Source organism: Schistocerca nitens, chromosome 3 (genome assembly GCF_023898315.1).
Source record: "Schistocerca nitens isolate TAMUIC-IGC-003100 chromosome 3, iqSchNite1.1, whole genome shotgun sequence".
Classification (NCBI taxonomy): Eukaryota; Metazoa; Arthropoda; class Insecta; order Orthoptera; family Acrididae; genus Schistocerca; species Schistocerca nitens.
In genome coordinates this window covers 507400513-507427026 of record NC_064616.1, presented here as the reverse complement: position 1 = coordinate 507427026, position 26514 = coordinate 507400513, and the positions used below count along the sequence as shown (strand labels likewise).

The 26514-nt window shown below is 48.9% G+C and overlaps 1 protein-coding gene across 1 annotated transcript; it reads right to left on the bottom strand.

Moving 5' to 3' along the window:
* Positions 1–493: 493 nt before the first annotated feature.
* Positions 494–12363, bottom strand: LOC126249309 (aquaporin AQPAe.a-like). The gene is made up of 5 exons (XM_049950963.1): positions 12193–12363; positions 10582–10725; positions 9750–9953; positions 753–833; positions 494–646 (listed from the first exon to the last, which is right to left on the bottom strand). Exons 1-5 carry the CDS (start codon positions 12361–12363, stop codon positions 494–496), a joined length of 753 nt encoding a protein of 250 aa, XP_049806920.1.
* Between the last annotated feature and the right edge of the window lie 14151 nt (positions 12364–26514).

Here is a 26514-nt window from a genome sequence, read left to right as displayed (position 1 = left end):
CGCGCTTCTGGGAAATGGGTCTTAAAGAGTCCAGCTGAATTACTGCACGTACGTTATTAATGATAGTTAACTGCACGTTAAGAATGTCAATTTATGTTGCATGAGAAGAGAGATCGCGTCGCATTGGCTGTAATCTATTTTGAAGGGTAGGTTGAGAAATTATTCGGGTGTATTTCCCTTCGTTTGAATTCCAGCTTTAAGAGCATCTAATTCCACTGGACATCGGATACTCGTTTTCGACATGCTTAATTTATTGAACTTTGACAACATTTAAAAATCCACTGGAGTATAAGATCTCAGTTCATTGTAAATGTTACACATTAATAAAATTTTACATCCATTATATGTCCTCGCCACGCCTAGTGAAATAGGTGAGTTCCAGTATGCATTCTCTTAACATCAGGCTTAATTAGGTGTACACGCTCGTCCACAAAGTTCAGGCAGGAATTTGACAATGCCATGTTGTCAAGAGGATTACATTTTTGTTTCGTGCTTATACATGCAGTTCCGCTACCCCTGAGGACAAGCCAGAAGCTTGGCTCTGAGAAGACCTATGCTCTGCTGCATCCACAGGCTCTTCTGGCCTGAAGTATTGGTAGACGATACCCGCAGCAACACCGCCTAGGCACGGTCCCACCCAGTACACCTGCAAGACGGCCGAACCAATACAAAGCAAATTCGTATCATCGTTAAACAGCTTTGTTGACAACTCTCACTCTTAATGCACTTCACATTTTTCCCTGGATACATACCCAATGGTTTGTCCAAGATTCGGTAACGAAAGCAGGTCCGAAAGAACGAGCCGGATTCATACCAGCACCAGTATACTGCATCTGCGAAAAAATTAAGGTCATTAGTCTTGCACTCATGGATATTTCCGCCTTACATTTGAATCCATCTGACTAGGGATATACAGCTTATTGAACTGCAGGTGATCCTTTGTCATTTACAGGTGCGTACTGTGGCTGCTTTTTCCGCTACTATCAGGATTTGCCTTACTGATCTACGAAGTTAATTTTCTATCGTTGGAAATTTTTTGGTGGTACTCTACAAAATCTTAAATTTAACTGACATCATAAAGCAGTTTTATCTTCCCGAGGAGTTACTTGTGAAGGCGAGCACACATCGTAACTCCGTGTTATTTAGTTTGGGACGATACCTTCACGTTTAGTCGGACATACTTAACCTCAATGATTCACTTCTTTCATTGTAAGTGTTCCTGGTGTGTGAACATCACCACTCTTTCCCACTCACTGATGACACCAAAGTGTTCATACGTCTGGACGACGCAAGGTCGATCCACATGCTTTCTATATGGCATTAGTCCACATTCAAAATTTAAATACACAGTTTAAATAAACACAAATGTCACCTATTACTTCTTTTATACGGGGTAGACCAAGAAGTAGTGTTATGTGTCCAAAATTTTAGTGACAGACAACAGCGGAATTAGTACAGATTATAGACTAAACTGTCCGCTACACACCTCACTCTTTGCACTGTCGTCTATGCATTCGTGTCTACCTGCAATATAGAACAAAGGCATAAAAAACCAGTTCAGAAGCCTTCAGCAGCTTGCTTTTTGAATTGTGCTAAAGCTGTTTTAACTTTATGCAAGTTATTTGATCCGAAATAGCGTATGTTCTTTTTGTGAGTCTTAACAGTCAGATGGGCTGTAGGGAGCAAGATCCACCAATTACCAGCCTTATTTTGCAATCGCTTTGGAGGCGAAGAATGACGTTCGAGTGCGCGCATTATTGGCTCCGTAAGATTCTTGACTGTGGTTACACAGGCGTCGCTGTTTATCGGTAACTCTACAGCGTTTATCTTGCTGATCGCTATCAATACGTCCTCGATTCAAATCGTATCAATGTCTGCCAGCCGCTGTGCTGAGTGCCTGCAATGTCAGTTCTTCGATATTTAAGTATTTCACCCGCTGCCGTACGTTTTGCATGTCCATTACAGCGTACCCGCCCACTTATGTGTTGAAACAGCTTGATAATAGTTACAAGAAGCAGAGCCTCGAGTTATTTTAGCCTTGTTTTGGTGCCTTGGTTCAACGATGGCGAAAATATGTACCAATGGTCACGAACGGTAGTGTTGGGCAAATAATTCACACTACGATCTATACAAATTTCGCTATTTTAATTTTTTTTTTTTTAAATATCGAGGCAGTGTTCCATCCACACTTAATTCGAATCCGAATGATCCCATAATCAGCGAAATCTAAAAATTTATCTTTGTTGCATTATCCTATGACGCACATATCCTGGTAAGAATTCAAGCTAAGGAGAAATCAATAGTTGAAGGGGAAAACACTGGCCTCGTTCACTGGCCAGAAGCAACCTGAAATCGCCGCCGCTGTCACTGGAATATTTAACGACACAGATTCGCCACCTAGACGTTAGCCACCAACAAACGCAAGCCTTCTCAAGGCTTTTTTTTTGTTGTTTTGGTTTTAGGGCGCAAAGCTGCTATGGTCATTAGCGCCCAGTCCGTGACTTAGGAAACAGTAAAAACAGAAAATGGAAACCAGCAGAAATGGGAACGGAAACTCAAAAAATTGAAGAAACTACAAGCAGAAGGAAGCCTTAAAAATCCACTACAGAAAGGGGTTCGTTGTCCCCAAAAAAAGCTTTAAATGACTGACGTCATTTCACTAGCACTAATAAAGTCAAGAACGCGATCGGCCGAGCGCGTTTCATCTGCTAAAATGGACGATATATCAGGCGACAGCTGTAGACGGGCGCGTAACGGAGTAAAATAGGGGCACTCAAGTAAAAGGTGTCTTACCGTCCACAGCTGAAAGCAGTCGGGACAGAGTGGGGGAGGATCGCCGCTTAAAAGATGTCCATGACTAAAAAGACAGTGCCCTAACCGGAGTCTAGTTAAAATTACTTCCTCCCGACAAGGCGTTCGGGAGGAAGAGGTCCAAGCACAGGGAAGAGCTTTCACGTCCCGCAATTTATTATGGGGAAGTGTCGACCAATGTGCGTGCCATAAAAGAATAACTCTACGACATAAAACGCTCTGTAGATCGGTGAAGGGAATCTATTGAATAGCTGGCCGAAGAAGAAAGACTGCAGCCTTGGCCGCTATATCGGCAGCCTCATTTCCACAGATACCAACGTGTCCCGGGAGCCAGAGGAACGCCTCCGAGACGCCCCCAGGTGGAGCAAGCGCAAACAGTCCTGAATCCGGTGGACCAGAGGGTGCACAGGGTAAAGAGCTTGAAGACTGAGGAGAGAGCTGAGAGAATATGAGCAGATAACGTACTGTATCCGCTAATGGCGGCGGATGTAGTGGACAGCCTGGAGAACAGCGTAAAGCTCCGCAGTATAAACCGAACACTGGTCGGGAAGCCGAAATTGATTTGGGTTGTCGCCAACAATATAGGCACTACCTACACCTAACGATATTTTCGAGCCATCAGTGTAAATAAATGTGGCTTCCTTCATTTGTGCACAGAGCAGCAAATGCCCAACGATAAACAAGTGAAGGTGTACCATCCTTGGGAAATTGACAAAGGTCACGGAGCAGGCAGATCTGGGGACGGAGCCAAGGCGGTGCTGTACCCCAAGTTGTCAAGAAGGTTTTAGGAAATGGGAAGGAAAGAGAATGGAGCAGTTGACGGAAGCGGACTCCCGGTGGTAGTAGGGAGGAAGGGCGGCCTGCATACCCTACATCAAAGGAGGCGTCGAAAAAATATCATGGGCTGCATTAGCAGGCATGGAAGACAGATGGCTAGCATAACGACTCAGGAGTGATCGCAGATTGGACAGCAGTGTCAGCATAAAGGTTTTCCACAGGGCTCGTGTAAAAATCGCCGGACACTAAACGTAATCCACGGTGGTGGATAGAGTCGAGACGCCGAAGAATAGACGGCCGAGCAGAGGAGTAGACTATGCTTCCATAGTCCAATTTCGAGCGCACTAAGGCGCGATAGAGGCGGAGAAGGACCACTCGGTCCGCTCCCCAGGAGGTACCATTCAGGACACGGAGGGTGTTAAGCGATCGCAGACAGCGAGCCGAAAGATAGGAAACGTGGGAGGACCAGCACAGTTTTCTGTCAAACATAAGACCCAAGAATTTAGCGACGTCCGAAAACGGAAGGTTGACAGGTCCTAGATGTAAGGAGGGTGGAAGAAACTCCTTACGTCGCCAAAAATTAAGACAAACGGTCTTATTGGGAGAAAAACTGAAGCCGGTTTCGATGCTCCAAGGGTAGAGGCGATCGAGACATCTTTGAAGACGTCGTTCAAGAAGGCTGGTCCATTGACAGCTGTAGTAGATCGCAAAATCGTCCACAAAGAGGGAGCCCGAGACATCAGGAAGGAGACAATCCATAATTGGATTTATCGCAATGGCAAACAGTACAACACTTAGCACGGAGCCCTGGGGTACCCCGTTTTCTTGGGAGAAAGTACGGGAGAGAGTAGTGTTCACCCGCACTCTAAACGTGCGCTTTGCCATAAATTCGCGAAGAAAAAGGGGCAGCCGACCTCGAAAGCCCCAAAAGAACAGTGTGTGGAGGATGCCTGTCCTCCAACAGGTATCGTATGCTCTCTCCAGATCAAAAAATATTGCTACCGTTTGGCGTTTCTGGAGAAAATTGTTCATGATTTAAGTGGAGAGAGCAACAAGATGGTCAACTGCAGAATGATGCTTTCGGAAACCGCATTGGGCAGGTGTTGAAAGACTGCAGGTCTCCAGCCGCCAAGCTAAACAACCATTCACCATACGCTCCAAAACCTTACATACACTATTCGTGAGAGAAATGGGGCGATAGCTAGAGGGGAGATGTTTGTCCTTTCGCCATTGTCTGGGAAAAGCACTGTGTCAAAATTCGATTATAAAGACGAAGGAGGTAACGCAGACTATGGGTTGATAAATGGAGCAACATTTGGACGTGGATACCATCCGGTCCTGGGGTGGAGGAGCGAGAAGAATACAGTGCATGTTGGAGTTAACGCATGGAGAAAACAGTATTATAGCTTTCGCGATTTTGAGAGGAGAAAGCAAGAGGTTGCACTTCCGCTGCACGTATCTTCGGGAGAAACGCTGGCGGGTAATTTGAAGATCTCGAAATCTCAGCAAAGTGTTGACCCAATGAGATAGAAATTGCGACGGGGTCCACTAATGTATCACGCGCGACAGTGAGCCCAGAGACCGGGGAGAAACTAGGCGCGTCAGATAACCGTCGAATCCGACTCCAAACTTCCGAGGAGTGAGTGAAGTTGTTAAATGAGCTAGTAAAGAATTTCCAGCTTGCCTTCTTGCTATCGTGGATGAGGCGACGGCATCGCGCATGGATCTGCTTATAGCGGATACAGTTGGCCAAAGTAGGATGGTGGCGGAAAACGAAGAGCACGTCGACGCTCACGTATTGCGTCACGGCATGCCCCGTTCCACCAAGGAACTGGGGGAGCTGGGGCAATGCGGAGGTGCGTGGTATTGAACGTTCCGTAGCTGTAAGAATAAAGTCTGTAATATGTGTGACCTCATCGTCGACGCTAGGAAAGTGACGGTCATCGAATGTCGCTAGAGACGAAAGAAGTGTCCAATCGGCTTGGGCCAACTTCCAGCGTCGCGGGCGCATGTAGGGCAGTTAAGGCTGCAGTCTAAGGACACATGGAAAGTCGTCACTGGAGTGTGTATCATCAAGGGCGTACCATTCGAAGCGCCGAGCTAGCGGAACAGTACCGACCGAAAGGTCCTAATGAGAGAAATTTGTCGTGGTGGCAGACAAAAATGTAGAGACCCCAGTGTTGAGGAAAACTAGATCCGCTTGGTGGAAGACGTCTAGCAATAGTGAGCCACAAGGACAAGGATGTGGAGATCCCCGAAGCAGGTGGTGGGCATTGAAGTCCCCAACAAGCAAATAGGGAGGTGGAAGCTGGCAAAGAAGATGGAGATCAGCTCGTGCCATTGGTGTGGACGATGCAATGTATTGAGTACAAAGAGAAAAGGTATATCCAGAAAGGGAAAGACCGACAGCGACAGCTTAGAAGGGAGTGTGTAAGGGGATTGGGTGATAATGGAGAGTATCATGGAGAAGAATCTTGAGTCCTGCACGGGATGGAGAGCCTTCAACAAAGGGGGGATCAAATCGGACAGACTGAAAATGGGGGAGAACAAAGCGGTCATGGGGACGCAGCTTTGTTTCCTGAAGACAAAAGATGACCAGCGAGTAGGATTGTAAGAAGATCGACAATTCATCCCGATTGGCTCGAATGCCGCGGATATTCCAGTGGATAATGGACATAGGGTGAACAGAAAAATGGAGGAATGTGACCAAGGTTGCCGTCAACTCAACGACTGCTCAGAGCTTGCGACCGACAGCATGGAATGGCATTCAGCCGAAGGCTGATGATCCTGATCCATAGGTTGTTCAGGAGCAGCTCCTGCCACCAGCGATCGGCCAGTTGATCGGCCGCCAGCAGTGACCCTTGGCGACACAGAAGACGGCAGAGGGCGATTTCCGCCAGGTGGTGCTGTAGATGAGACACGCCTTGGGGGAGAAGGAGATGATCTGGGTTTCTTATTAGCCTTCTTGGAAGTATGATGTTTGGATGGAGGAGGAATCGATGGTTGTGAAGTTAGGGTATGTAAAAAAAATCTTCACGAGTATGCTCTCTTTTCGAAGTCTTGGTGTCTGACTTTAGTGCTCGAGATTTAGCAGAACCCGATGAAGGGTGAGCCGTAGAGTGGGCAGGCTAAAGTGGTGAGGTTGAACGGGCAATCCTTGTGCTGGCTTATCTGACAACCGTGGTACTATAGGCGAGGTCGGAAGTCAGCGTGGCTGCCTCCTTTGTTGGCCGAGGAGAAGCAAGGACAGTGCTGTATTTTCCTGTCTGAGGCACGGTGCGCTGTCGACTGGCGAACGATTTTCGAGCAGCAAAGGTCGACACCTTTTCCTTCACTCTGATTTCCTGGATAAGCTTTTCGTCTTTAGAAATGGGGCAATCTCGAGAGGAAGCAGCGTGGTCACCCATACAGTTGATGCAGCGAGGGGATGGAGGTGGACAAGCACCCTCATGGCCATCCTTGCCACACATAACATATTTGGCCGGATTGGAACAGGACTGGCTGGTGTGATTGATCCGCTGACACCGACAGCAACGCGTAGGGTTTGGGACGTAAGGCCAAATGGAGATTAACTCATAGCCGGCTTTGATTTTCGATGGTAGTTAAACTTTGTCAAATGTCAAGAAGACAGTACGGGTTGCAATAATGTTCGTGTCAACCCTTTTCATGACTATGAACTGCCGTTACGCCCTGGTCAGACAGGTAGTGCTGAATTTCTTCGTCAGACAATCCATTGAGGGAGCGTTATAAACGACTCCACACGAGGAATTTAAAGTGCGGTGCGCTTCAACCTGGACAGGGAAGGTGTGGAGCAGTGAAGTACACAGCAATTTTTGTGCTTGGGGGGCACTGACTGTTTCTAACAACAAGGTGCCATTCCGTAATCTGGAACAAGACTTTACAGGACCTGCAATTGCGTCGACACCTTTCTGAATAATGAAAGGGTTGACCGTGGAGAAGTCGTTACCTTCATCAGACTGAGAAACAACAAGGAACTGTGGCAATGATGGAAGAACTGTCTGTGGCTGAGACTCCGTGAACTTACGCTTGTGACCAGACACAATGGAAGGTGAGGAACCCATTACGGAAGAATCTCCCATGATTACCGGCGTCTCCGATGGCGCGCTCCTCCCTTGTGGGGGCCCTCTCTGAGGGCACTCCCGTCTTAGGTTATTGTTCACACCTCAGGTCACACTTCCCGAAAAACGGATGGAGGGACCAATCGGCACTTTCGGAAGGTATCAGCTCGGGTAATCCCTCTCCCTGGGCCTAGCCGTTACCAGAGGGTACATTCGTGTCCTACCTGTCTCCCCGGGGAGGGAAATTACGCGTCACCCAGTAACTGGCTATGCATGGAAATGCGTGGGTCGGCCTTCAGACACGCACAGGGAGGAAAAAAGATAAAGGGAAAGGGAAAGGAAAGAAGAGGGGTCTCAAACGCCGCAGCAGAGAAAAGGGCAAAGAGAAGAGGTAAGGAAAACAGAAGGACAGAGGAAGGACAGACTTGCAAGCGGAGAAAGCAAAGAATTTGTTACAGTTTCGAGCGTCCGTCTCCGGACATAGGCACAAACCATACTCCCAGAGGGGGAGAAAGGGAAGGAAAGAGCCATATGTGGGGGGAGGCGAAGATGGGGGATGGGGAAAGATGCAGAAAGGGAAGGTATGCAGCCCGGAAGGGAAGGAAGGCCACATTAGCTCGGGGTCCCATGCTCGCTACGCACGTATCCACAGAAGATTTGTGGACCCCCTGGAGGGATCTCAAGGCTTTGGCGTTCGCTTCGAAGAATTTGGTGTACCAGGAAGAACCTGCTTTATATTCCCGTATTTCATGGATGTAAGTATCGGAATTGTCACGTACTAACTCAAATATGAGGACCACCCATCATAGTTTTGGTTACCATTTACATACCTAATACAAGCAGTTCACACGCTGGGAAATAATTAACCTGATCTACAGCTGTAGTTATTGGCAGTTCTTATCTAAAACCGAACATCGGATAAGATTAAGTTGAACTAGCTGCCGAGTATCTTGATTATTCAGTTCAAAATTGAAGCGCGATAATCTAAGTTCCAGTATGGAAACACTGTAGAAAATAACCACTGTCTGGAATGTCAAGTTAATACAGTATATTATAGAAGGAAACGCTATGGAAACAAAAAAGAACGATAATTTTACTAGATGGGATTGTAACGGACGCAATATGCTGAACACAAGACACAGGGTACATCTGTTCGTCAGTTACGTTACACGCTCGACGTGACTGTCACACTGCAGGATGACGCGCTGCTGGTGAAGCTCTTGTAAGAACGGTGCAGGAAAGAAGCGTTGCAGGAGATTCTGACTTCAGGATACGAAAAAACAAAACTGGGGCATTGGCCCCATGTAAAGGGTCTGCACAAAAGCGTAATTTCGTGGAAAAAATGCTTGAAGTGCAGGGCGGCGGAGGGAGGAGCACAATTGATCCGACTTCAGCACATGTTGCCACAAGATTACAGGAGGGAGTCCCGCTGTGGGATGCTAATATGCAGTGCACGGCAAATTACCTGAAATTACGACATGCTTCTGCCAAACATCCAGCATTCACCTCCATACAAAATTAGCACAAAATTAGCCGTGTTCAGTAGTAGCTTCAATGCTGACCTGCCAGTAACACCAACTCATTTTTGCTCTCATCGCACATACGAAGCCGTAGTGGATGGGCTTACGTAACAGTGCCTCAACTACTGAAAACCGATCATGTGCGGTCACGTACATTGCGCAGTACCATTTAATGCGCAACTCACCATGGATGTCCTACTGCTATTTCCTGTTATCATACCATGTGCAAACACATCAGTTATGAGGGGCCATTAAAACTGTTAGCGCTGTTTCTGTATCTACCATGTAAGGAGCTCGTAAGTGTTTCTGCTGAACTAGATGCTACGGTAGAAACGGGACTGTTTACCATTTAGGGAGGTATCTGACGACATTTACCAATTTACTAATTGGTGTGCCAACTAATAAGCCGCCGATTCTCTAACTAGATCGCTTCCACAATCAAATCGACGGATTTATTAGCCGGAGTCTCAACGCTAGCACAGAAGCCACCTACAGGCCCGAAACAGTCATTGAAATTAAGCCTTACCCATGAACAGGGACTTAAGGTGCTCGGGAGACATACCGCGAACAAGTGGCAGGCTGTGATGGCGAGGCCGATAGTGTAGGGTCCTGCGGCTGCTGCTACCACCCCTGTGGCAGCGCTGTACACGGCCATCACGAGCACGAATGATATGACTATCTCCACGAAGCAGCCCTGCGTCGGCGTCACGTGCCGATTCAAGGCTGTAACGCCCAGCGTTGCGATCGTCTCGTTGGGTGTCAGGGCCTGCAACAACCACAACATAAGGCTGCGAAGGTACCTTCCATCTCACCGGTACTATATTTAATTACCTTTAAAACCATTTTGTGGGAAGAGCAATCAAATTTACTACAATTAACACAGCTGGCCAAAGTTTGTAGTCCCTCTTTACTAATATGGCTGTTTTGTTTTCGGAGTTCTTCGACTGTACATTGATTCTTACGAGCTCTCACCAAATTGGAATCTGTAATCACCACATACCAGGGATTGGTCCTTAAATTTTAGGTCCATTAGAACGCCTGAACCATTCTTGAATAGCGTGCATCTGTTTACTATTCCCTGAGTGCCCGCGTGTAACTAACCGTTTTATGAGCAGAAATTAATTAATGGAACCGGGATGTTTAAGTGGTAGGTCTGCACTCAATTTGCCCTTATTCGAAGACAATAGAAGCATATAGGCTACGAAGATTTGTAACCATTAGTTCTCATTCTTTGGCAACTAGTTGCCATGTACAGTAATTGTCACATTATAACTCGTCAAAATTCCAGCCATCTGTTTACTGCGTAGGTTTGAATCCATGTCCTTTTTTTCTTACCATTCAACTAACACTTGTTCGAACGAAATAACCACTTCAACAGGCGCAGCTACGAGTACCTGGAGCACGAATGAGCCAGCGGTGGCGCCCACACACTGCGCCGTCACGTACAGCAGAGCCTTCAGCGGGCCCAGGAAGCCGCCCACCACCAGGCCCACAGTCACTGCCGGGTTCACGTGAGCGCCGCTTACGTAGCCCAGCGTCTGAAGGCAAACATTTGGTTAATCACATTCATCATCTACTTCCACATACAAATATTTCGGTGTAACTACCTTGAGAGTAAGCTGAGTGGAAATGGCTACGTTTAAGTTGGTCATATTCATACAATGCCTCTTCACTCGCTTATTGGATATCCCAGGTGCCAAACCGTACAGAATTTTTTCGAAAATTGCCTTAGGAAGAAGTGCATCGTCTTCGTACCAAGACGTGCTTACCTCTTACGTTACCAATTTGAATCATGTGAAGTCGCTTTCGTTGACTGGTTTTATACCCGTGAAGAACCTAATCCTTTGTTTCTCTACCAGCTTTATCACAAATGAAATCGTGTCTCAGTATTAATGGAACTTCCGACAAAAAACTGTTCCTGCTGTTTTGCCGCAAATGTATATTGCGACTATGCTCATCTCTTTAATAATGTTAGTTTTCGAACAACGAATTTCACATAAGTGGAAGCAACCGATTGATTAATCTGTCGGATCGAAACCTGTCATCGCGCTACTTGTGTGAATAGCGTTTTGAGTAGCCAATTGGCTTGTGTTCTTTAGGAGAATTTGTAGCACTGCCACGTTCAACCTATTTGTTCGAATGGAATTGACCATTACTTCTACTCTTCACTTTTATTCAGACACTCGCTCATTTCACGCAATGACACCTTTCAAGCCATTCCTGCAGCGGATGTGTGAAATGCTTGCGTGAGAGTAAGGGCAATGAGTTACAGGCCAGCCATCACGTTATTCTGATACATAACTTAATTAGAAAGATGGTTAATACGAGTGAGCCTGATGAATTAAGATGCTGACGTTTAATTAGCTCGTTAAATTTTCGTTTCCTAGTGGCTGAACAGTTCTATACTGTGCACAGGCGAGCACCTCTAGTTGCTACCGCCATACACAACCTTCACCATATTTAAGCAATGAGATTCAGTAGGGGGTTTATTTTCACATTCTAATTGTTAAGTCACTGCAAATCCTATCTTGTCCCGTATCTTATAACCAGTTTAAGACCATTGTCAATGCCGTTGGACATCATGCGCATAATACGGATCACAACGTCTTTGCCGCGAACTTAGTAATACTGACATAACTGAAGTGGCTGGCCTTAACCGTAATATGAAGTGCATGTTTTACTTTCTACAGCCGTTACATGGCCTGCGAGCTTCTACATCTTGTCTGACGTTTTCCACGAACGGGACACTACGAAAGCACAGGCAGCCAGCACACACCGCCTTCTTACTGCACTTTGCGCCCCTACTATCGATGTACGCCGCTGAAAGAGCGGCCCCAACACGCCATGACCATGTACTTTTCGTCAGTAGCAGTTTAATCTACCTGAATGCCATTTGCAATACGCAGCTCACTGCACTTGGGCTATTATTTCCCCCACGCTACTGGAAAGCTGAACGAGTGACCATTTCTTGCTCTCTAGAATGCGACCATTATTGCGATACCTACCTGCACGATGCATGCGACAGTAAGTCCAAATGTCAGGGCCACCTGAACAGTCGTCGGCTGGTAGCCTTCCGACCACGCCGTTGTAGTCGAGCCACACCCGACGATCACCAGCAGGAACGTGCCGAGGAGCTCAGCAGCCAGCTGTACCACCACTGTTTTCCAGGGCTTCATCTCGTCTAACCTCATCAGGTTCAGGACGCCTAGAACGTAAGCACAGTTTCACTTCAGAGATATGACACTGCAAGATTCAAGATTAGAAGTGAATTTGCCATAATCTTGTGAAAACACTATTTTAACCACAATGCCCGCCACATTAACGGCTGTACTGCTGAGGCACCTTCCGACTAAAACCAGTTTCCTGTAGCTGAGCTGCCACGTATTTTCATACTGCGACTGTCTCCGCGCTATCATTAACAAACCGATGTACAGCGTGTCGTTGAAGAAACGGCTAATATACATGTATTACAGTGCCACCTTATCTTCTGTTGCTCCACTCTTTAATGCATTTATTTACCTTTACTTGCATCTGAATAGTTCTGTTTTATTTTGACCATTTAATGGTTTTCGAAGAACTGTGCTCTTACTGGCTGCTGTGGCTGTTGACAACAGCGGTCCTTACTCTCTGTAGTGGCCCGACTCATCTGAAAATTAAGCAATCTATTCCAATTAATTTTAATTCTTGCGCAACAGGTAATGCTCCCAGTATTACGTCAATAAGCAGCGCACTCAGTGAAGAGTGAAGCTGAAATATGCACATTGCTCAAGGAGGTAACTTGTCTCTCATCAGTCATGTTGCATCTGTTATTTACTGACTGGCCTCCCTTTCTTTTGGACCAATTACAGTGAGAGAGAAGGGGCTGGGTTTTGTTTTGTTTCTGGGCTCAGAAACAACTAAGGCCATACGCGGCCATGTTCGAACCTTACAACACTAATATAAACTAGTTAAAAGTGATTTCACGAAAGCGCAATCGACGGAAGGGAAAACATAAGAAAAAGAAAGAGACTTCCTCTTGGAGAAACGTCCCAAAATTCGTCAGAGACAACCGAGGTCCCGAATTAATGATTGGATGTCCTACGCCATAATGCTACGACAGATAAGACGTGAAACGTGATGGACAGCCCGAGCGTCGTTCGCTGAAACGGCCGATAACTCAGACCGGCGAACTATTTAAACTTGAATGGTTAAAGAGCATTTGCTCAGGAAATGGCAAACCATCAAAGGTTGATGACTATGAGGAGCAAGTGGTAGGGGGGCGATCACCACTTACATGGCGATGAATGAAACGACAGTGCCTAATACGCAACCTAGCTAAAATGTTTTCGCGGCGAGAGGGCGGAAAGGAGGTCGGCGAAACCGTTGGGAAAGATTTCATGCCCCAGAGCTTGTTCCCACGAAGGGAAGACCAGTGGAGATACCAACGTAAAATCACCTGCTGACAGACGGCAACACGGATCATCGTAAGGAATGGAAGAACTAGCAGACCGAGGTAGGACTGCAGCCTTGGCAGCAGCGTCAGTAGCCTTTTTTCCCGTGAGACTGACTTGACCAGGAACCCACAGACATCACATTGGCTCCCTCAAGAGTAAGATTAAGCTTCCTTGGACACGTTGCGCTAAGGAATTTACTATGTATAGCACACACAGGCTCTGAAGGGCACGAAGTCTGGGCTGATGACAGTTTGAAAACCTGTGTCACCTGATGTACCGCGTGGCCTGATACATGGTGACCTCTGCTGTAAATACTGAGCAGTTTTCCAGAATACCGAAAATCGTCGGTGATAGTGAAGTCACACCTGACAGCACAATCAGTTCGAGAGCCGTCAGTGAAAACAAAGTTACTACCGCAAAGTTTCGTGCGAAGGTCGAAAAACCTACATCGATAGAGTGAATCTGGAGTAGTATCCTTAGGAAGCGAATGGAGTCCGAAATTAATTCGCAACTGTGGGGAACGTAGTAGGAAGCGTAAAAGAAAGCTGTCTAAGCAGCCAACTAAAGTGAAGTCTACGAGGAAACAGAAGACGGACGCAGCCCATAATGTGTGCCAAGAGATCAGAAAAGAGATGGTAGGTTGGGATTGAAGGGACACAACAGCAACGTCATGATTCCCTTGTTTCAAAGGCGGTCCATTCGGAAGGATTTACATGTCAGGAGAGTCAAAGATAAAAGGCTACAAAACGGAGAAGTGCAGTCGTGTTGTCAATGGTGAAAAAATGAGGGAAGTCAGCAAGAGAGCAACCCCAAGGCTATGCTAGAGGCAGGAAATATCCCACCTCTGATGCAGTACCGGGGAGGCCACCTGCTATTCAAAAGCTTTCAACCACTAGAATGTGAAAGTGCGTATTTTAAAAGGAGACTAACCAAATCTAAAAAGCGATAAAAACAGTAAAAAGAAGAGAAGACGATCTTGGCCAGGGTGGGAGTCAGGAATCTCCTAATACAGCTTACAGTGGGAGACACCCCAACCCTCACCGCCCTGCCCCTACTCCAGAGGGAGATTAAAAACCTTAGAACTGAAAATAAAAACTACTTCCACAGAGGAAACAGAACCAGTTCAACCATCCGGGAATCGTCTGCCAATATTAAAGGTAAAGTGCAAGGAAGTCCGTACTTAATATGCAGAGCCGAAAGGAGGGGGCCTTCCACCAAAATTAGGGCTACTGACTGGAAGGCTCCACAACCACAAGGTGGAGGTGGCTCATTATGCAAAAGGAAACCATGGGTCACTCTGGTATGGCCGATCCGGAGACGATACAAGGTGGTCGAGTCCTTTCGGGAGAGGCAGAAGGAAGAACACCACGGCACAAGTGTCACCTTAATCGCACGACGTTTGTTAGACAGGGAGGTAGCCTCCCAGGAGTTAGCCCATGACTGTGCAAAGTGGGATTTGATATGAAGCCATAAATCCGCAGCAGGAGGGGTGACTGCTCCACCACCAAACGATCAGCACGCTCCTTACCTAGGATACGCACATTGAAGATCAGAGAGACGGTCATGGACGGCCGAGACCAAGGAATGGCGGGAAAAACACCGGTCAATAGCCTGAAGGCCACTCATTAAGTCCGTATATAACAAAACGCGGTTAAGTTGGGACTGTTTAATAAGGGTAAGGGCCATGGAAATTGCCATCAATTACGCAGTAAACACCCCACATGCAGCTGGCAGGAGATTTTTCATGCCAATAGAGGACGTGAAGGCACATCCCACACGATCAGCAGATTCAGAGACATTGGTGTAACAAAAAACAGCATCCCGAAACTCCCAGAAAATTCGACAGGAAAAACGGAATACCATCAGGGGAACCGAATCTTTCGGATCTCTGAGGAGATCATCCGAATCCGGGAACGAGGAACCAACCAAAAGGGGGCGGGGTGTTTCGGAGGGATCGTGGGAGACTGGACAAAGAAGGAAGCTGAAAACCGCAGTGAAGAGACGCAAGGCGGAGCCCAACCGGTAAACCTGCCCGAGGGCGGGAAGCAGGTGGCCGACGTCCCTTGTCTGGTAACAGGATAGAATAGGAAGGATGAGTGGGAAAGGAACGGACAGCAACTGCTTAAGAAACCAGAAGCTGGGACCGCCAAACAGAAAAGAGGGAAATCCCAGCTTCAACCAGAGGATTATCAACAGGGCTAGTAAGGAAGGCACCGGTGTCCACAACGATACCACGATGGTGGACCGGAATCAGGAGGCACAGAGTGGAAGGAGCAGTCTAACAATAAGATTGACAACCGTAGTCCAAGAGAGCACAATTTTTTTTTGTGGTTTTAGGGCGCAAAACTGCTAGAGAGCACTAAAGCCCGATAAATGCGGAGAAGAGTGGAACGATCTGCACCCCAACAGGTGTGGGCAAGGAAGCAAAGGACACAGAGTTTACAGAAACACCCTATCTTCTTAAGTCTGATATGAGGCAGCCAAGTGATTGTGCTGTCGGAAAGACGACCCAGGAGACGGAACGGTGGTACCACAGGCAATCGTCGTGCATCGAGATAGAGCTCCAGATCGAGGTGGATCGTAGTATGGCGTCAGAAGTGGACACCCGCGATTTTAAAGGAGAGAACTGAAACCCATGTGAGAGGGTCCATGCAGAGGCACGCCGTATAGCTCCCTGGAGCTGCCGCTCGGCAGAGGCCATTCACGAGGAACTAGCCCGAATGCAGAAATCATCCACATACAGCGCAGGGGCGACCAAGGAACCGACAGAGGCCATAGGTCCATCGATAGTAATGAAGAAAAGAAGTACTCAATACAAAACCCCGTGAGATGGCCGTCTCCTGGGTCCGTGGAGAACTAGAAACAGTACCAACCCGAACCCTGAACGACGAATGGAACAAACTGGCGGACCCAGGTGCGGGGAGGGGGGGGGGGGCGGGCGAAGGCCCCACTGATGAAGTGTAAGTAAGACGTTATGGCGCAAAGCCATGTCGTAGGCCTTGCGAAAGTCTAAAAATACTGCAACCAAATCGCAGTGCTGAGAAGAAACCTGCCTCACTTTTTTTTTTTGTTTGGTTTTAGGGCGCAAAACTGCTATGGTCATTAGCGCCCAGCCTGTGACTTAGGAAATAGTAAAAAAAAACCGAAACTGAAAATCAGCAGCAATGGGAACAAAGGCATAAAATTGGAGAAACTAAAAGCAGAAGGAAGGCTTAAAAATCCACTACAGAAAGGAGTTGGTTGTCCCCAAAAAAGCTTCAAATGACTGACGTCATTTCACTAGCACTAATAAACTGGAGAACGCGGTCGGCTGAGCGCGTGTCATCTGCTAAAATCGACGATAGATCAGGCGATAGCTGTAGACGGGCGCGTAACGGATTAAAATAGGGGCATTCAATTAAAAGGTGTCTTACCGTCCACAGCTGAGAGCAGTGGGGACAGAGTGGGGGAGGATCGCCGCTTAAAAGATGTCGATGGCTAAAAAGACAGTGCCCTATCCGGAGTCTAGTTAAAATTACCTCCTCCCGACGACGCGTTCGGGAGGAAGAAGTCCAAGCGCAAGGAAGAGCTTTCACTTCCCGCAATTTATTATTGGGAAGTGTTAACCAATGCGCATGCCATAAATGAGCAACTTCGCGACATAAACCGCTCCGGAGATCGGTGAAGGGAAGCGATTGAATAGCTGGCCGAGGAAGAGAGACTGCAGCCTTGGCCGCTATATCGGCCGCCTCATTCCCACAGATACCAGCGTGTCCCGGGAGCCAGAGGAACGCCACCGAGACGCCCCCCAGATGGAGCAAGCGCAGACAGTCCTGAATCCGGTGGACCAGAGGGTGCACAGGGTAAAGAGCTTGGAGACTGAGGAGAGAGCTGAGAGAATCCGAGCAGATAACGTACTGTATCCGCCGATGGCGGCGGATGTAGTGGACAGCCTGGTGAACAGCGTAAAGCTCCGCAGTATAAACCGAACACTTGTCGGGAAGCCGAAATTGATTTGGGGTGTCGCCAACAATATAGGCACTCCCTACACCTAACGACATTTTCGAGCCGTCGGTGTAAATAAATGTGGCGTCCGTCATTTGTGCACATAGAGCAGCAAATGCCCGACGATAAAGAAGTGTAGGGGTACCATCCTTGGGAAATCGACAAAGGTCACGGAGCAGGCAGATCCGGGGACGGAGCCAAGGCGGTGCTGTACCCCAAGTTGTCAAGAAGGTTTTAGGAAAGCGGAAGGAAAGAGAATGGAGCAGTTGACGGAAGCGGACTCCCGGGGGTAGTAGGGAGGAGGAGCGGCCAGCATACCCTACATCAAATGAGGCGTCGAACAAAAGGGCATGGGCTGGATTAGCAGGCATGGAAGACAGATGGCTAGCATAACGACTTAGAAGGACCGCTCGCCGATTGGACAACGGAGGTTCAGCAGTCTCAGCATAAAGGCTTTCCACAGGGCTAGTGTAAGAAGCTCCAGACACTAAACGTAATCCACGGTGGTGGATAGAGTCGAGACGCCGAAGAATAGACGGCCGAGCAGAGGAGTACACTATGCTTCCATAATCCAATTTCGAGCGCACTAAGGCGCGATAGAGGCGGAGAAGGACCACTCGGTCCGCTCCTCAGGAGGTACCATTCAGGACACGGAGGGTGTTAAGCGATCGCAGACAGCGAGCCGAAAGATAGGAAACGTGGGAGGACCAGCACAGTTTTCTGTCACACATAAGACCCAAGAATTTAGCGACGTCTGAAAACGGAAGGTTGACAGGTCCTAGATGTAAGGAGGGCGGAAGAAACTCCTTACGTCGCCAAAAATTAACACAAACGGTCTTACTGGGAGAGAAACGGAAGCCTGTTTCGATGCTCCAAGAGTGGAGGCGATCGAGACATCCTTGAAGACGTCGTTCAAGAAGGCTGGTCCGTTGAGAGCTGTAGTAGATCGCAAAATCATCCACAAAGAGGGAGCCCGAGACATCGGGAAGGAGACAATCCATAATTTGATTTATAGCGATGGCAAACAGTACAACACTCAGCACGGAGCCCTGGGGTACCCCGTTTTCTTGGGAGAAAGTGCGGGAGAGAGTAGTGTTCACCCGCACCCTAAATGTGCGCTCTGCCATAAATTCGCGAAGAAAAAGGGGCAGCCGGCCTCGAAAGCCCCAAGAGAACAGTGTGCGGAGGATGCCTGTCCTCCAACAGGTATCGTATGCTCGCTCCAGATCAAAAAATATAGCTACCATTTGGCGTTTCCGGAGAAAATTGTTCATGATATAAGTGGAGAGAGCAACAAGATGGTCAACTGCAGAAGGATGCTTTCGGAATCCGCATTGGGCAGGTGTTAAAAGACTGCGGGATTCCAGCCACCATGCTAAACGGTAATTCACCATACGCTCCAAAACCTTACAGACTACTCTTGAGAGAAATGGGGCGACAGCTAGAGGGGAGATGTCTGTCCTTTCCAGGTTTCGGAACAGGAACGACGATAGCTTCCCGCCATCGTCTGGGAAAAGTACTGTCGGTCCAAATTCGATTATAAAGGCGAAGGAGGTAACGCAGACTATGGGTTGATAAATGCAGCAACATTTGGACGTGGATACCATCTGGTCCTGGGGCGGAGGAGCGAGAAGAAGAGAGTGCATGTTGGAGTTCCCGCAAGGAGAAAACAGTATTGTAGCTTTCGCGATTCTGAGAGGAGAAAGCAAGAGGTCGCACTTCCGCTGCACGTTTCTTCGGGAGAAACGCTGGCGGGTAATTTGAAGAGCTCGAAATCTCGGCAAAGTGCTGACCCAACGAGTTAGAAATTGCGACGGGGTCCACTAATGTCATGCGCGACAGTGAGCCCAGAGACCGGGGAGAAACTAGGCGCGCCTGAGAACCGTCGAAGCCGACTCCAAACTTCCGAGGAGGGAGTGAAGGTGTTAAATGAGCTAATAAAGAATTTCCAGCTTGCCTTCTTGCTATCGCGGATGACACGACGGCATCGCGCTCGGAGCTGCTTATAGCGGATACAGTTGGCCAAAGTAGGATGGTGGCGGAAAACGCGGCGAGCACGTCGCCGCTCACGTATTGCATCACGGCATGCCTCGTTCCACCAAGGAACTGGGGGGCGCCGGGGCAATTCGGAGGTGCGTGGTATTGAACGTTCCGCAGCTGTAAGAATAACGTCGGTAATATGTGTGACCTCATCGTCGACGCTGGGAAAGTGACGGTCATCGAATGTCGCTAGAGACGAAAAAAGTGTCCAATCGGCTTGAGCAAACCTCCAGCGTCGCAGGCGCATATATGGCCGTTGAGGCTGCAGTCTAAGGACACATGGAAAGTTGTCACTGGAGTGTGTATCATCAAGGGCGAACAATTCGAAGCGCCGAGCTAGCGGAACAGTACCGACCGCAAGGTCCAAATGAGATAAATTTGCCGTGGAGGCAGACAAAAACGTAGGGACCCCAGTGTTGAGGCAAACTAGATCTGCTTGGTGGAAGACGTCTAGCAATAGTGAGCCACGTGGACAAGGATGTGGTGATCCCCAAAGCGGGTGGTGGGCATTGAAGTCCCCAACCAGCAAATACGGGGGTGGAAGCTGACCAAGAAGATGAAGGAGATCAGCTCGTGCAATTGGTGTGGACGATGGAATGTATACAGTACAAAGAGAGAACGTGTATCCGGAAAGGGAAAGACGGACGGCGACAGCTTGGAAGGAAGTGTTTAAATGGATTGGGTGATAATGGACAGTTTCATGGAGAAGAATCATGAGTCCTCCATGTGCTGGAGTGCCTTCAACAGAGGGGAGATCATATCGGACGGACTGAAAATGAGGGAGAACAAAGCAGTCATGGGGACGCAGCTTTGTTTCCTTAAGACAAAAGGTGACCGGCGAGTAGGATTGTAAGAGGATCGACAATTCATCCCGATTGGCTCGAATACCGCGGATATTCCAGTGGATAATGGACATAGGGTGAACAGAAAATGGAGGAATGCGACCAAGGTCGCTGTCAACTCAACGACTGCTCTGAGCTTGCGACCGACAGCATGGAATGGCATTCAGCCGAAGGCAGAAGATCCTGATCCATAGGTTGGTCAGGAGCAGCTCCTGCCACCAGCGACCAGCCGGTTGATCGGCCGCCAGCAGTGCGCCTCGGCGACACAGAAGACGGCCGAGGGCGACTTCCGCCAGGTGGTACTGTAGATGGGACACGCCTTGGCGGAGAAGGAGAGGAACTGGGTTTCTTTGTAGCCTTCTTGGAAGTATGATGTTTAGAGGAAGGAGGAACCGATGGTTGGGAAGTTGCCGTACGTAAAAACTCTTCACGAGTATGCTCTTTTTTCGAAGTCTTGGTGTCGGACTTTTGGGCTCGAGATTTAGCAGAACTCGACAACGGGTGAGCCAGAGAGTGGGCAGGCGAATGTGGTGAGGTTGAACGGGCGATCTTTGCGCTGGCCGATCTGACGACCGTGGCACTAAAGGTGAGGTCGCAAGTCTGCGTGGCCGCCTCCTTTGTTGGCCGAGGAGAAGCAAGGACAGTGCTGTATTTTCCTTTGTGAGGCACGGTGGGCTGTCGACTGGCGAATAATTTTCGAGCAGCAAAGGTCGACACCTTTTCCTTTACTCGAATTTCCTGGATGAGCTTTTCGTCCTTAAAAACGGGACAATCTCGAGAGGAAGCGGCGTGGTCACCCATGCAGTTGATGCAGCGAGGGGATGGAGGTGGACAAGCACCCTCATGGGCATCCCTGCCACATGTAACATTTGGCCGGATTGGAACAGGACTGGCTGGTGTGATTGAACCCCTGGCACCGATAGCAACGCGTAGGGTTCGGGACGTAAGGGCGAACGGAAATTATCTCATAGCCGGCTTTGATTTTCGATGGTAGTTGAACTTCGTCAAATGTCAAGAAGACAGTGCGGGTTGGAATGATGGTCGTGTCAACCCTTTTCAGAACCCTATGAACAGCCGTTACGCCCTGGTCAGACAGGTAGTGCTGAATTTCTTCGTCAGACAGTCCATCGAGGGAGCGTGTATAAACGACTCCACGCGAGGAATTTAAGGTACGGTGCGGTTCCACCCGGACAGGGAAGGTGTGTAGTGACGTACGCAGCAATTTTTGTGCCTGGAGGGCACTGACTGTTTCTAACAACAGGGTGCCATTCCGTAATCTGGAACAAGACTTTACAGGACCTGCAATTGCGTCGACACCTTTCTGAATAATGAAAGGGTTGACCGTGGAGAAGTCGTGACCTTCGTCAGACCGAGAAACAACAAGGAACTGTGGCAACGATGGAAGAACTGACTGTGGTTGAGACTCAGTGAACTTACGTTTGTGAGCAGACATAGTGGAAGGTGAGGAAACCATTGCGGAAGAATCCCCTATGATTACCGGCGTCTCCGATGGCGCGCTCCTCCCTTGTGGGGGCCCTCTCTGAGGGCACTCCCGCCTTAGGTGATTGTTCCCACCTCAGGTCACACCTCCCGACAAACGGACAGAGGGACCAATCGGCACTTTCGGAAGGTATCAGCTCGGGTAATCACCCCTCCCTGGGCCTGGCCGTTACCAGGGGGTACGTACGTGTCCTACCTTTCTACCCGGGGCGGGGAATTGCGCGTTACCCCGTCACCGGCTACGCATGGAAGTGCGTGGGTTGGCCTTCAGACACGCACAGGGAGGAAGAAAGAGAAAGGGAAAGGAAAGAAGAGAGGTCTCAAACGCCGCAGCGGAGAAGGTAGAGAGAAGAGGTAAGGAAAAGAGAAGGACAAAGGAAGGATGAAGACTTACAAGCAAGGAATGAAGGCGAAGAATGTAGTATATTTACAAGCGTCCGTCTCCGGACGTAGGCACAAACCATAACCCCAGAGAAAGGGAAAGAAAGAGCCAGAGGTGAAGGGGGGGGTGGCGAAGATGGGGAATGGGGAAGGATGCGGAAAGGGAAGGTATGCAGCCCGGAAAGGAAGGAAGGCCACATCAGCTCGGGGTCCCGTGCTCGCTACGCACGTATCCACAAAAGAGTTGTGGATCCCCTTGGGGGCTGCCTCACTGTGGATTCCAAGCGAAGTAAATGATTTGAGAACGTCCCTCTCCGAAGCCACAGTGGTAAAGGGACAATAGATACCAAGATTCGAAGACCCAATTGAGCCAATGGGCTGCCATCTGTTCAAGTAACTTGCGAACATTTGTCAGACTAATTGGTCAATAGCTTTCAACAAATAGGGGGTTCTTACCAGGCTTAAGGACAGGAACCACGATGCTATCCCTACACTGATAAGGAAAGTAACTCTGGAGCCAAAGACGGTTAAACACCTGGAGAAGATGTTGCCATTGTGGAGCACAGATCTTGAAACAGTTGGTTATGAATGGAGTCTAGGCCAGGGGCTCCCTCATGAGAAGAAAGTGCAAAAAGAAATTCCCATTCAGTAAAATGTACATTGTAATATTCTGGCTGACAAGAGGTAAAACATAAGGTGGAAGCTTCAGCCCACTGTTTCTGGTGAAGGAAAGTAGCCGGATAGGAGGCTGATGCCGATGCCATTACAAAATGGGTCGCAAGATGTTCCACAAGAATAAACGGGTCCGTACAAAGGTCATCTGGGAGGTGAAGGCCTGGGAGGGTGCACTGCCGATGGCAACCTTGGAGGAGCGAAGTGTACCCCATACCCGTCACAGAGCGACAGTAGAACCAAGGGAAGAAACAAAGTGTTCCCAACATATCCGTTTGCCCTGTATGATTAAATAAGGGGCTTTAGCGCGAAGGTGTTTAAAGGTAATAGGGTTCGCAAAGGATGGGTGCCTCTTAAGGTGTTGCAAAGCTCGACTGCGATCACGGATGGAAATGGCAGTGGCAGTGCTCTACCACGGGACTTGCCGGTGGCGAAATGGTCCAGATGAGTGCGGTACAGTAAGGCTAGTAGCGCGATCAATCGCGTCAGACACGCCACGTAGGACGTAATCAATACAACCCGACAAAGAGGGAGAAAACACGACTTGTGCAGTGTATAGATGCCAATCGGCGCGTTGGAAAGACCAATGAGGTAACCTGTCCATCGGGGAGTGGGAAGGGAGCGAGATAATCAACGGGAAATGGTCACTATCACAAAGGTCGTCGTGTGGCGACCAGTGTAATGAAGGGAGGAGAGAGGGAGAAGAAAGAGAAAGATCAATGGCAGAAAAGGTACCATGACCGGCACTGAAATGAGTAGAGGAGCAATCATTAAGAAGGTACAAGTCATGGTCTGCAATAAACTGGTCTATGAGAAGACCTCGTCTAGATGGAAATGCACTGCCCCAACAAGGGATGATGAGCATTAAAATCCCCAAGGAGGAGGAAGGGAGGAGAAAGTTGCTGAAGAAGGGCAGTTAAGGCAGCAGGTGTAAGTCTTGTCAGGAGGGAGAAAGATTGCAAACCGTGACCTCAGAGTCCAGGTGGACCCTAACAGCAACCGCTTCGAATGTAGTTTGAAGAGGAATCAATGTGCTAGCAACGTCTGTACGGACCAAAGTACAAGCGCCACCAGAGGCCCGCAGGGGGCCGACCCGATTTCGACAGAAAACACGGAACCCACAGAGGGTCGGTGACTGAGCATCAGCAAAATGAGATTCCTGCAGAACCACTAAAGATGCAGAGTAAGACGAAATAAGGGATTTACATTCCGGAAGGTGACGATAGTATCCATTACAATTCCATTGGATAACCACAGAACGATGACTTAAATGGGGCTGAACACGCTGAAGCCAGTCATACCGCCGGGTCCCCACCCGTCACGGACAAGTAGGGGGCCACATCCATGAACGACAAGTCAGAATCATGTTGTGAAGCCGGGGATGGGACCTCTGATGTGGGTGTGGGAGCCGCAGGGGATGGGGGAGGAGAGGGGTCCGGGATGGGGGTAAGGAAGGGGGAGGAAGGGGTGTAGATGTAACCAAGGCGTAACTATGTGTCATGGACACAGGGTGAAGTGTATGTTTCTTACGGGCCTCTGTGTAGGTTAAACGATCGAGGGACTTTTACTCCTGTATCTTTTTCCTTCTTATATACTGGGCAATCTGGTGAATGTGGAGAATGACTACCATGACAATTTACACACAGGAGGGGAACACAGGGACTCCCCTCATGGAATGGACGTCCACAGTCACCACAGAGAGGGGCCTGTGAACAGCGGGAAGACATGTGTCCAAAACGCAAGCACTTAACACACCTCATAGGAGGTGGGATGTACGGCTTCACATCACAGCGATAGACCATAATCTTAACTTTCTCAGGGAGGGTATCCCCTTCAAAGGCAAGGATAAAGGCACCAGTATCAATACGATTGTCTTTAGGACCCTTCTGAACACGCCGAACAAAGTGAACACCCCGCCGTCCGAGATTGTCCCGAAGTTCATCAGTTTGAAGGATGAGGTCCCTGTGAAAAATCACACCTTGTACCACATTTAGAGACTGGTGGGGGGGGGGGGGTAATGGACACAGGAATTGTGCCAAGATGGGTACAGGCACGAAAGGCCGCAGATTGGGCAGCTTAAGCAGTTTGTATCAGCAACGAACCCGACCGCATCTTGCTCAGAGAGTCGACTTCGCCAAACTTTTCTTCAATGTGTTCCACAAAGAATAAAGGTTTGGTATTGGTGAAAGTATCTCCATCAGTCCTGGTGCAAACTAGATCACGGGGGAAGGGTTTTGCCCCTAGCCGACGGGCCTGCCCCTCTTCCCAGGGGGTAGCCATGGAAGGGAAGGCCGAAGGGGCAAGACAAGCACCACTTGAGGAGTCAGTTCCACGCAGAGAGACGGCCGCAGAAGAACGGCCAGAGTTCTGGACCCATATGCGTTTCATTTGCATAGCGTCCGCCCTGATACCACCCACTCCAATCATGGGCTCTCCTTACGGGCGCCACCCAGCCACAGCAAGGGCCGTCTGGCACAGCGGCCATTGCCGGGAGTTCCGATGTTCCAGGATGACGAGCAACCACTCCAAGGCATGCATGAGGTGGTCACAGCTCAGGTATCAGAAGTGTGTTCAGGGAGCTCAACCAAAAGGGTACATAGCGACCCCACCACACAGGCTGGCTACCGTGCTGCCTATGCACCCTAGTATCAGACAACGGCGTGAAAGAAAAGGTGGAATGTACTAGGAGTGCGCACGTCGGAGACACTAGGTAAGGTGCTCTTCCCCAAATGGCTCATACTACAGAGGAGAAATTTTGCAATGGAGGTCAAACCCCAGAGGGGGACCAAGGATTGCCAAAAGGGGGAGATGATTATGCATAAAAGCCGAATTGGAAAACCAACAGAACCAGAAGGATAGCGGGGGCCAACATAAGCAAGGACACTAAGAGAAGGAGAGGAAAGGGCGAGGGGAAAGGAGCAAGGAGGGGAAAGGAGGGGAAGGGAAAGGAAATGCAGCCCTGGAGAGAAAGACGGCTGCAATGGCTCGGGGCCCCGTGCTCGCCACACACATATCCACAAGAGTTGTGGACACTCTGGGGGGATGACGCGAAGGAAAAGGTCGAACTACGAGGGCACACGCCGGAGACACTAGGTAAGGTGCTCTTCCCGAAACGGCTCACACTATGAAACAGAAATTTTGTAATGGAGGTCAGACCCCAGATTGGGACGGGAGAATGCCAAAAGATTGAGGTAATTACTCAAAAAAACTCAATCGCAAAGCCAACATAACCAGGTGGACAGTGGGCCAACATAAACAGACACACCAAGAGAGGGAGAGAAGAGGGTGAAGGGGAAGGAGCAATGAGAGGAAAGGAGGGGAAGGGCAAGGAAATGCAGTCCTGGAAAGAAGGAAGGCTGCAATACTTCGTGGCCCCGAGCTCGCCCCGCCCCTGGTGGGGGTGGGGTCAGATTATGAAAGTAATTTAGAATACCATTTAAAAAGAAAGCACATTGAAAGCTAGAAAACCATGGAT

Excerpts from the sequence above, each read along its gene's own strand:
- LOC126249309 (XM_049950963.1), bottom strand. The coding sequence starts at position 12,363 with ATGAAGCCCTGGAAAACAGTGGTGGTACAGCTGGCTGCTGAGCTCCTC. Across the intron at positions 9,954-10,581 it reads CTGGCTCATTCGTGCTCCAG|GCCCTGACACCCAACGAGAC; the intron begins GTACTCGTAGCT and ends TGGTTGTTGCAG. Across the intron at positions 834-9,749 it reads CAGCCTGCCACTTGTTCGCG|ATGCAGTATACTGGTGCTGG; the intron begins GTATGTCTCCCG and ends ATTTTTTCGCAG.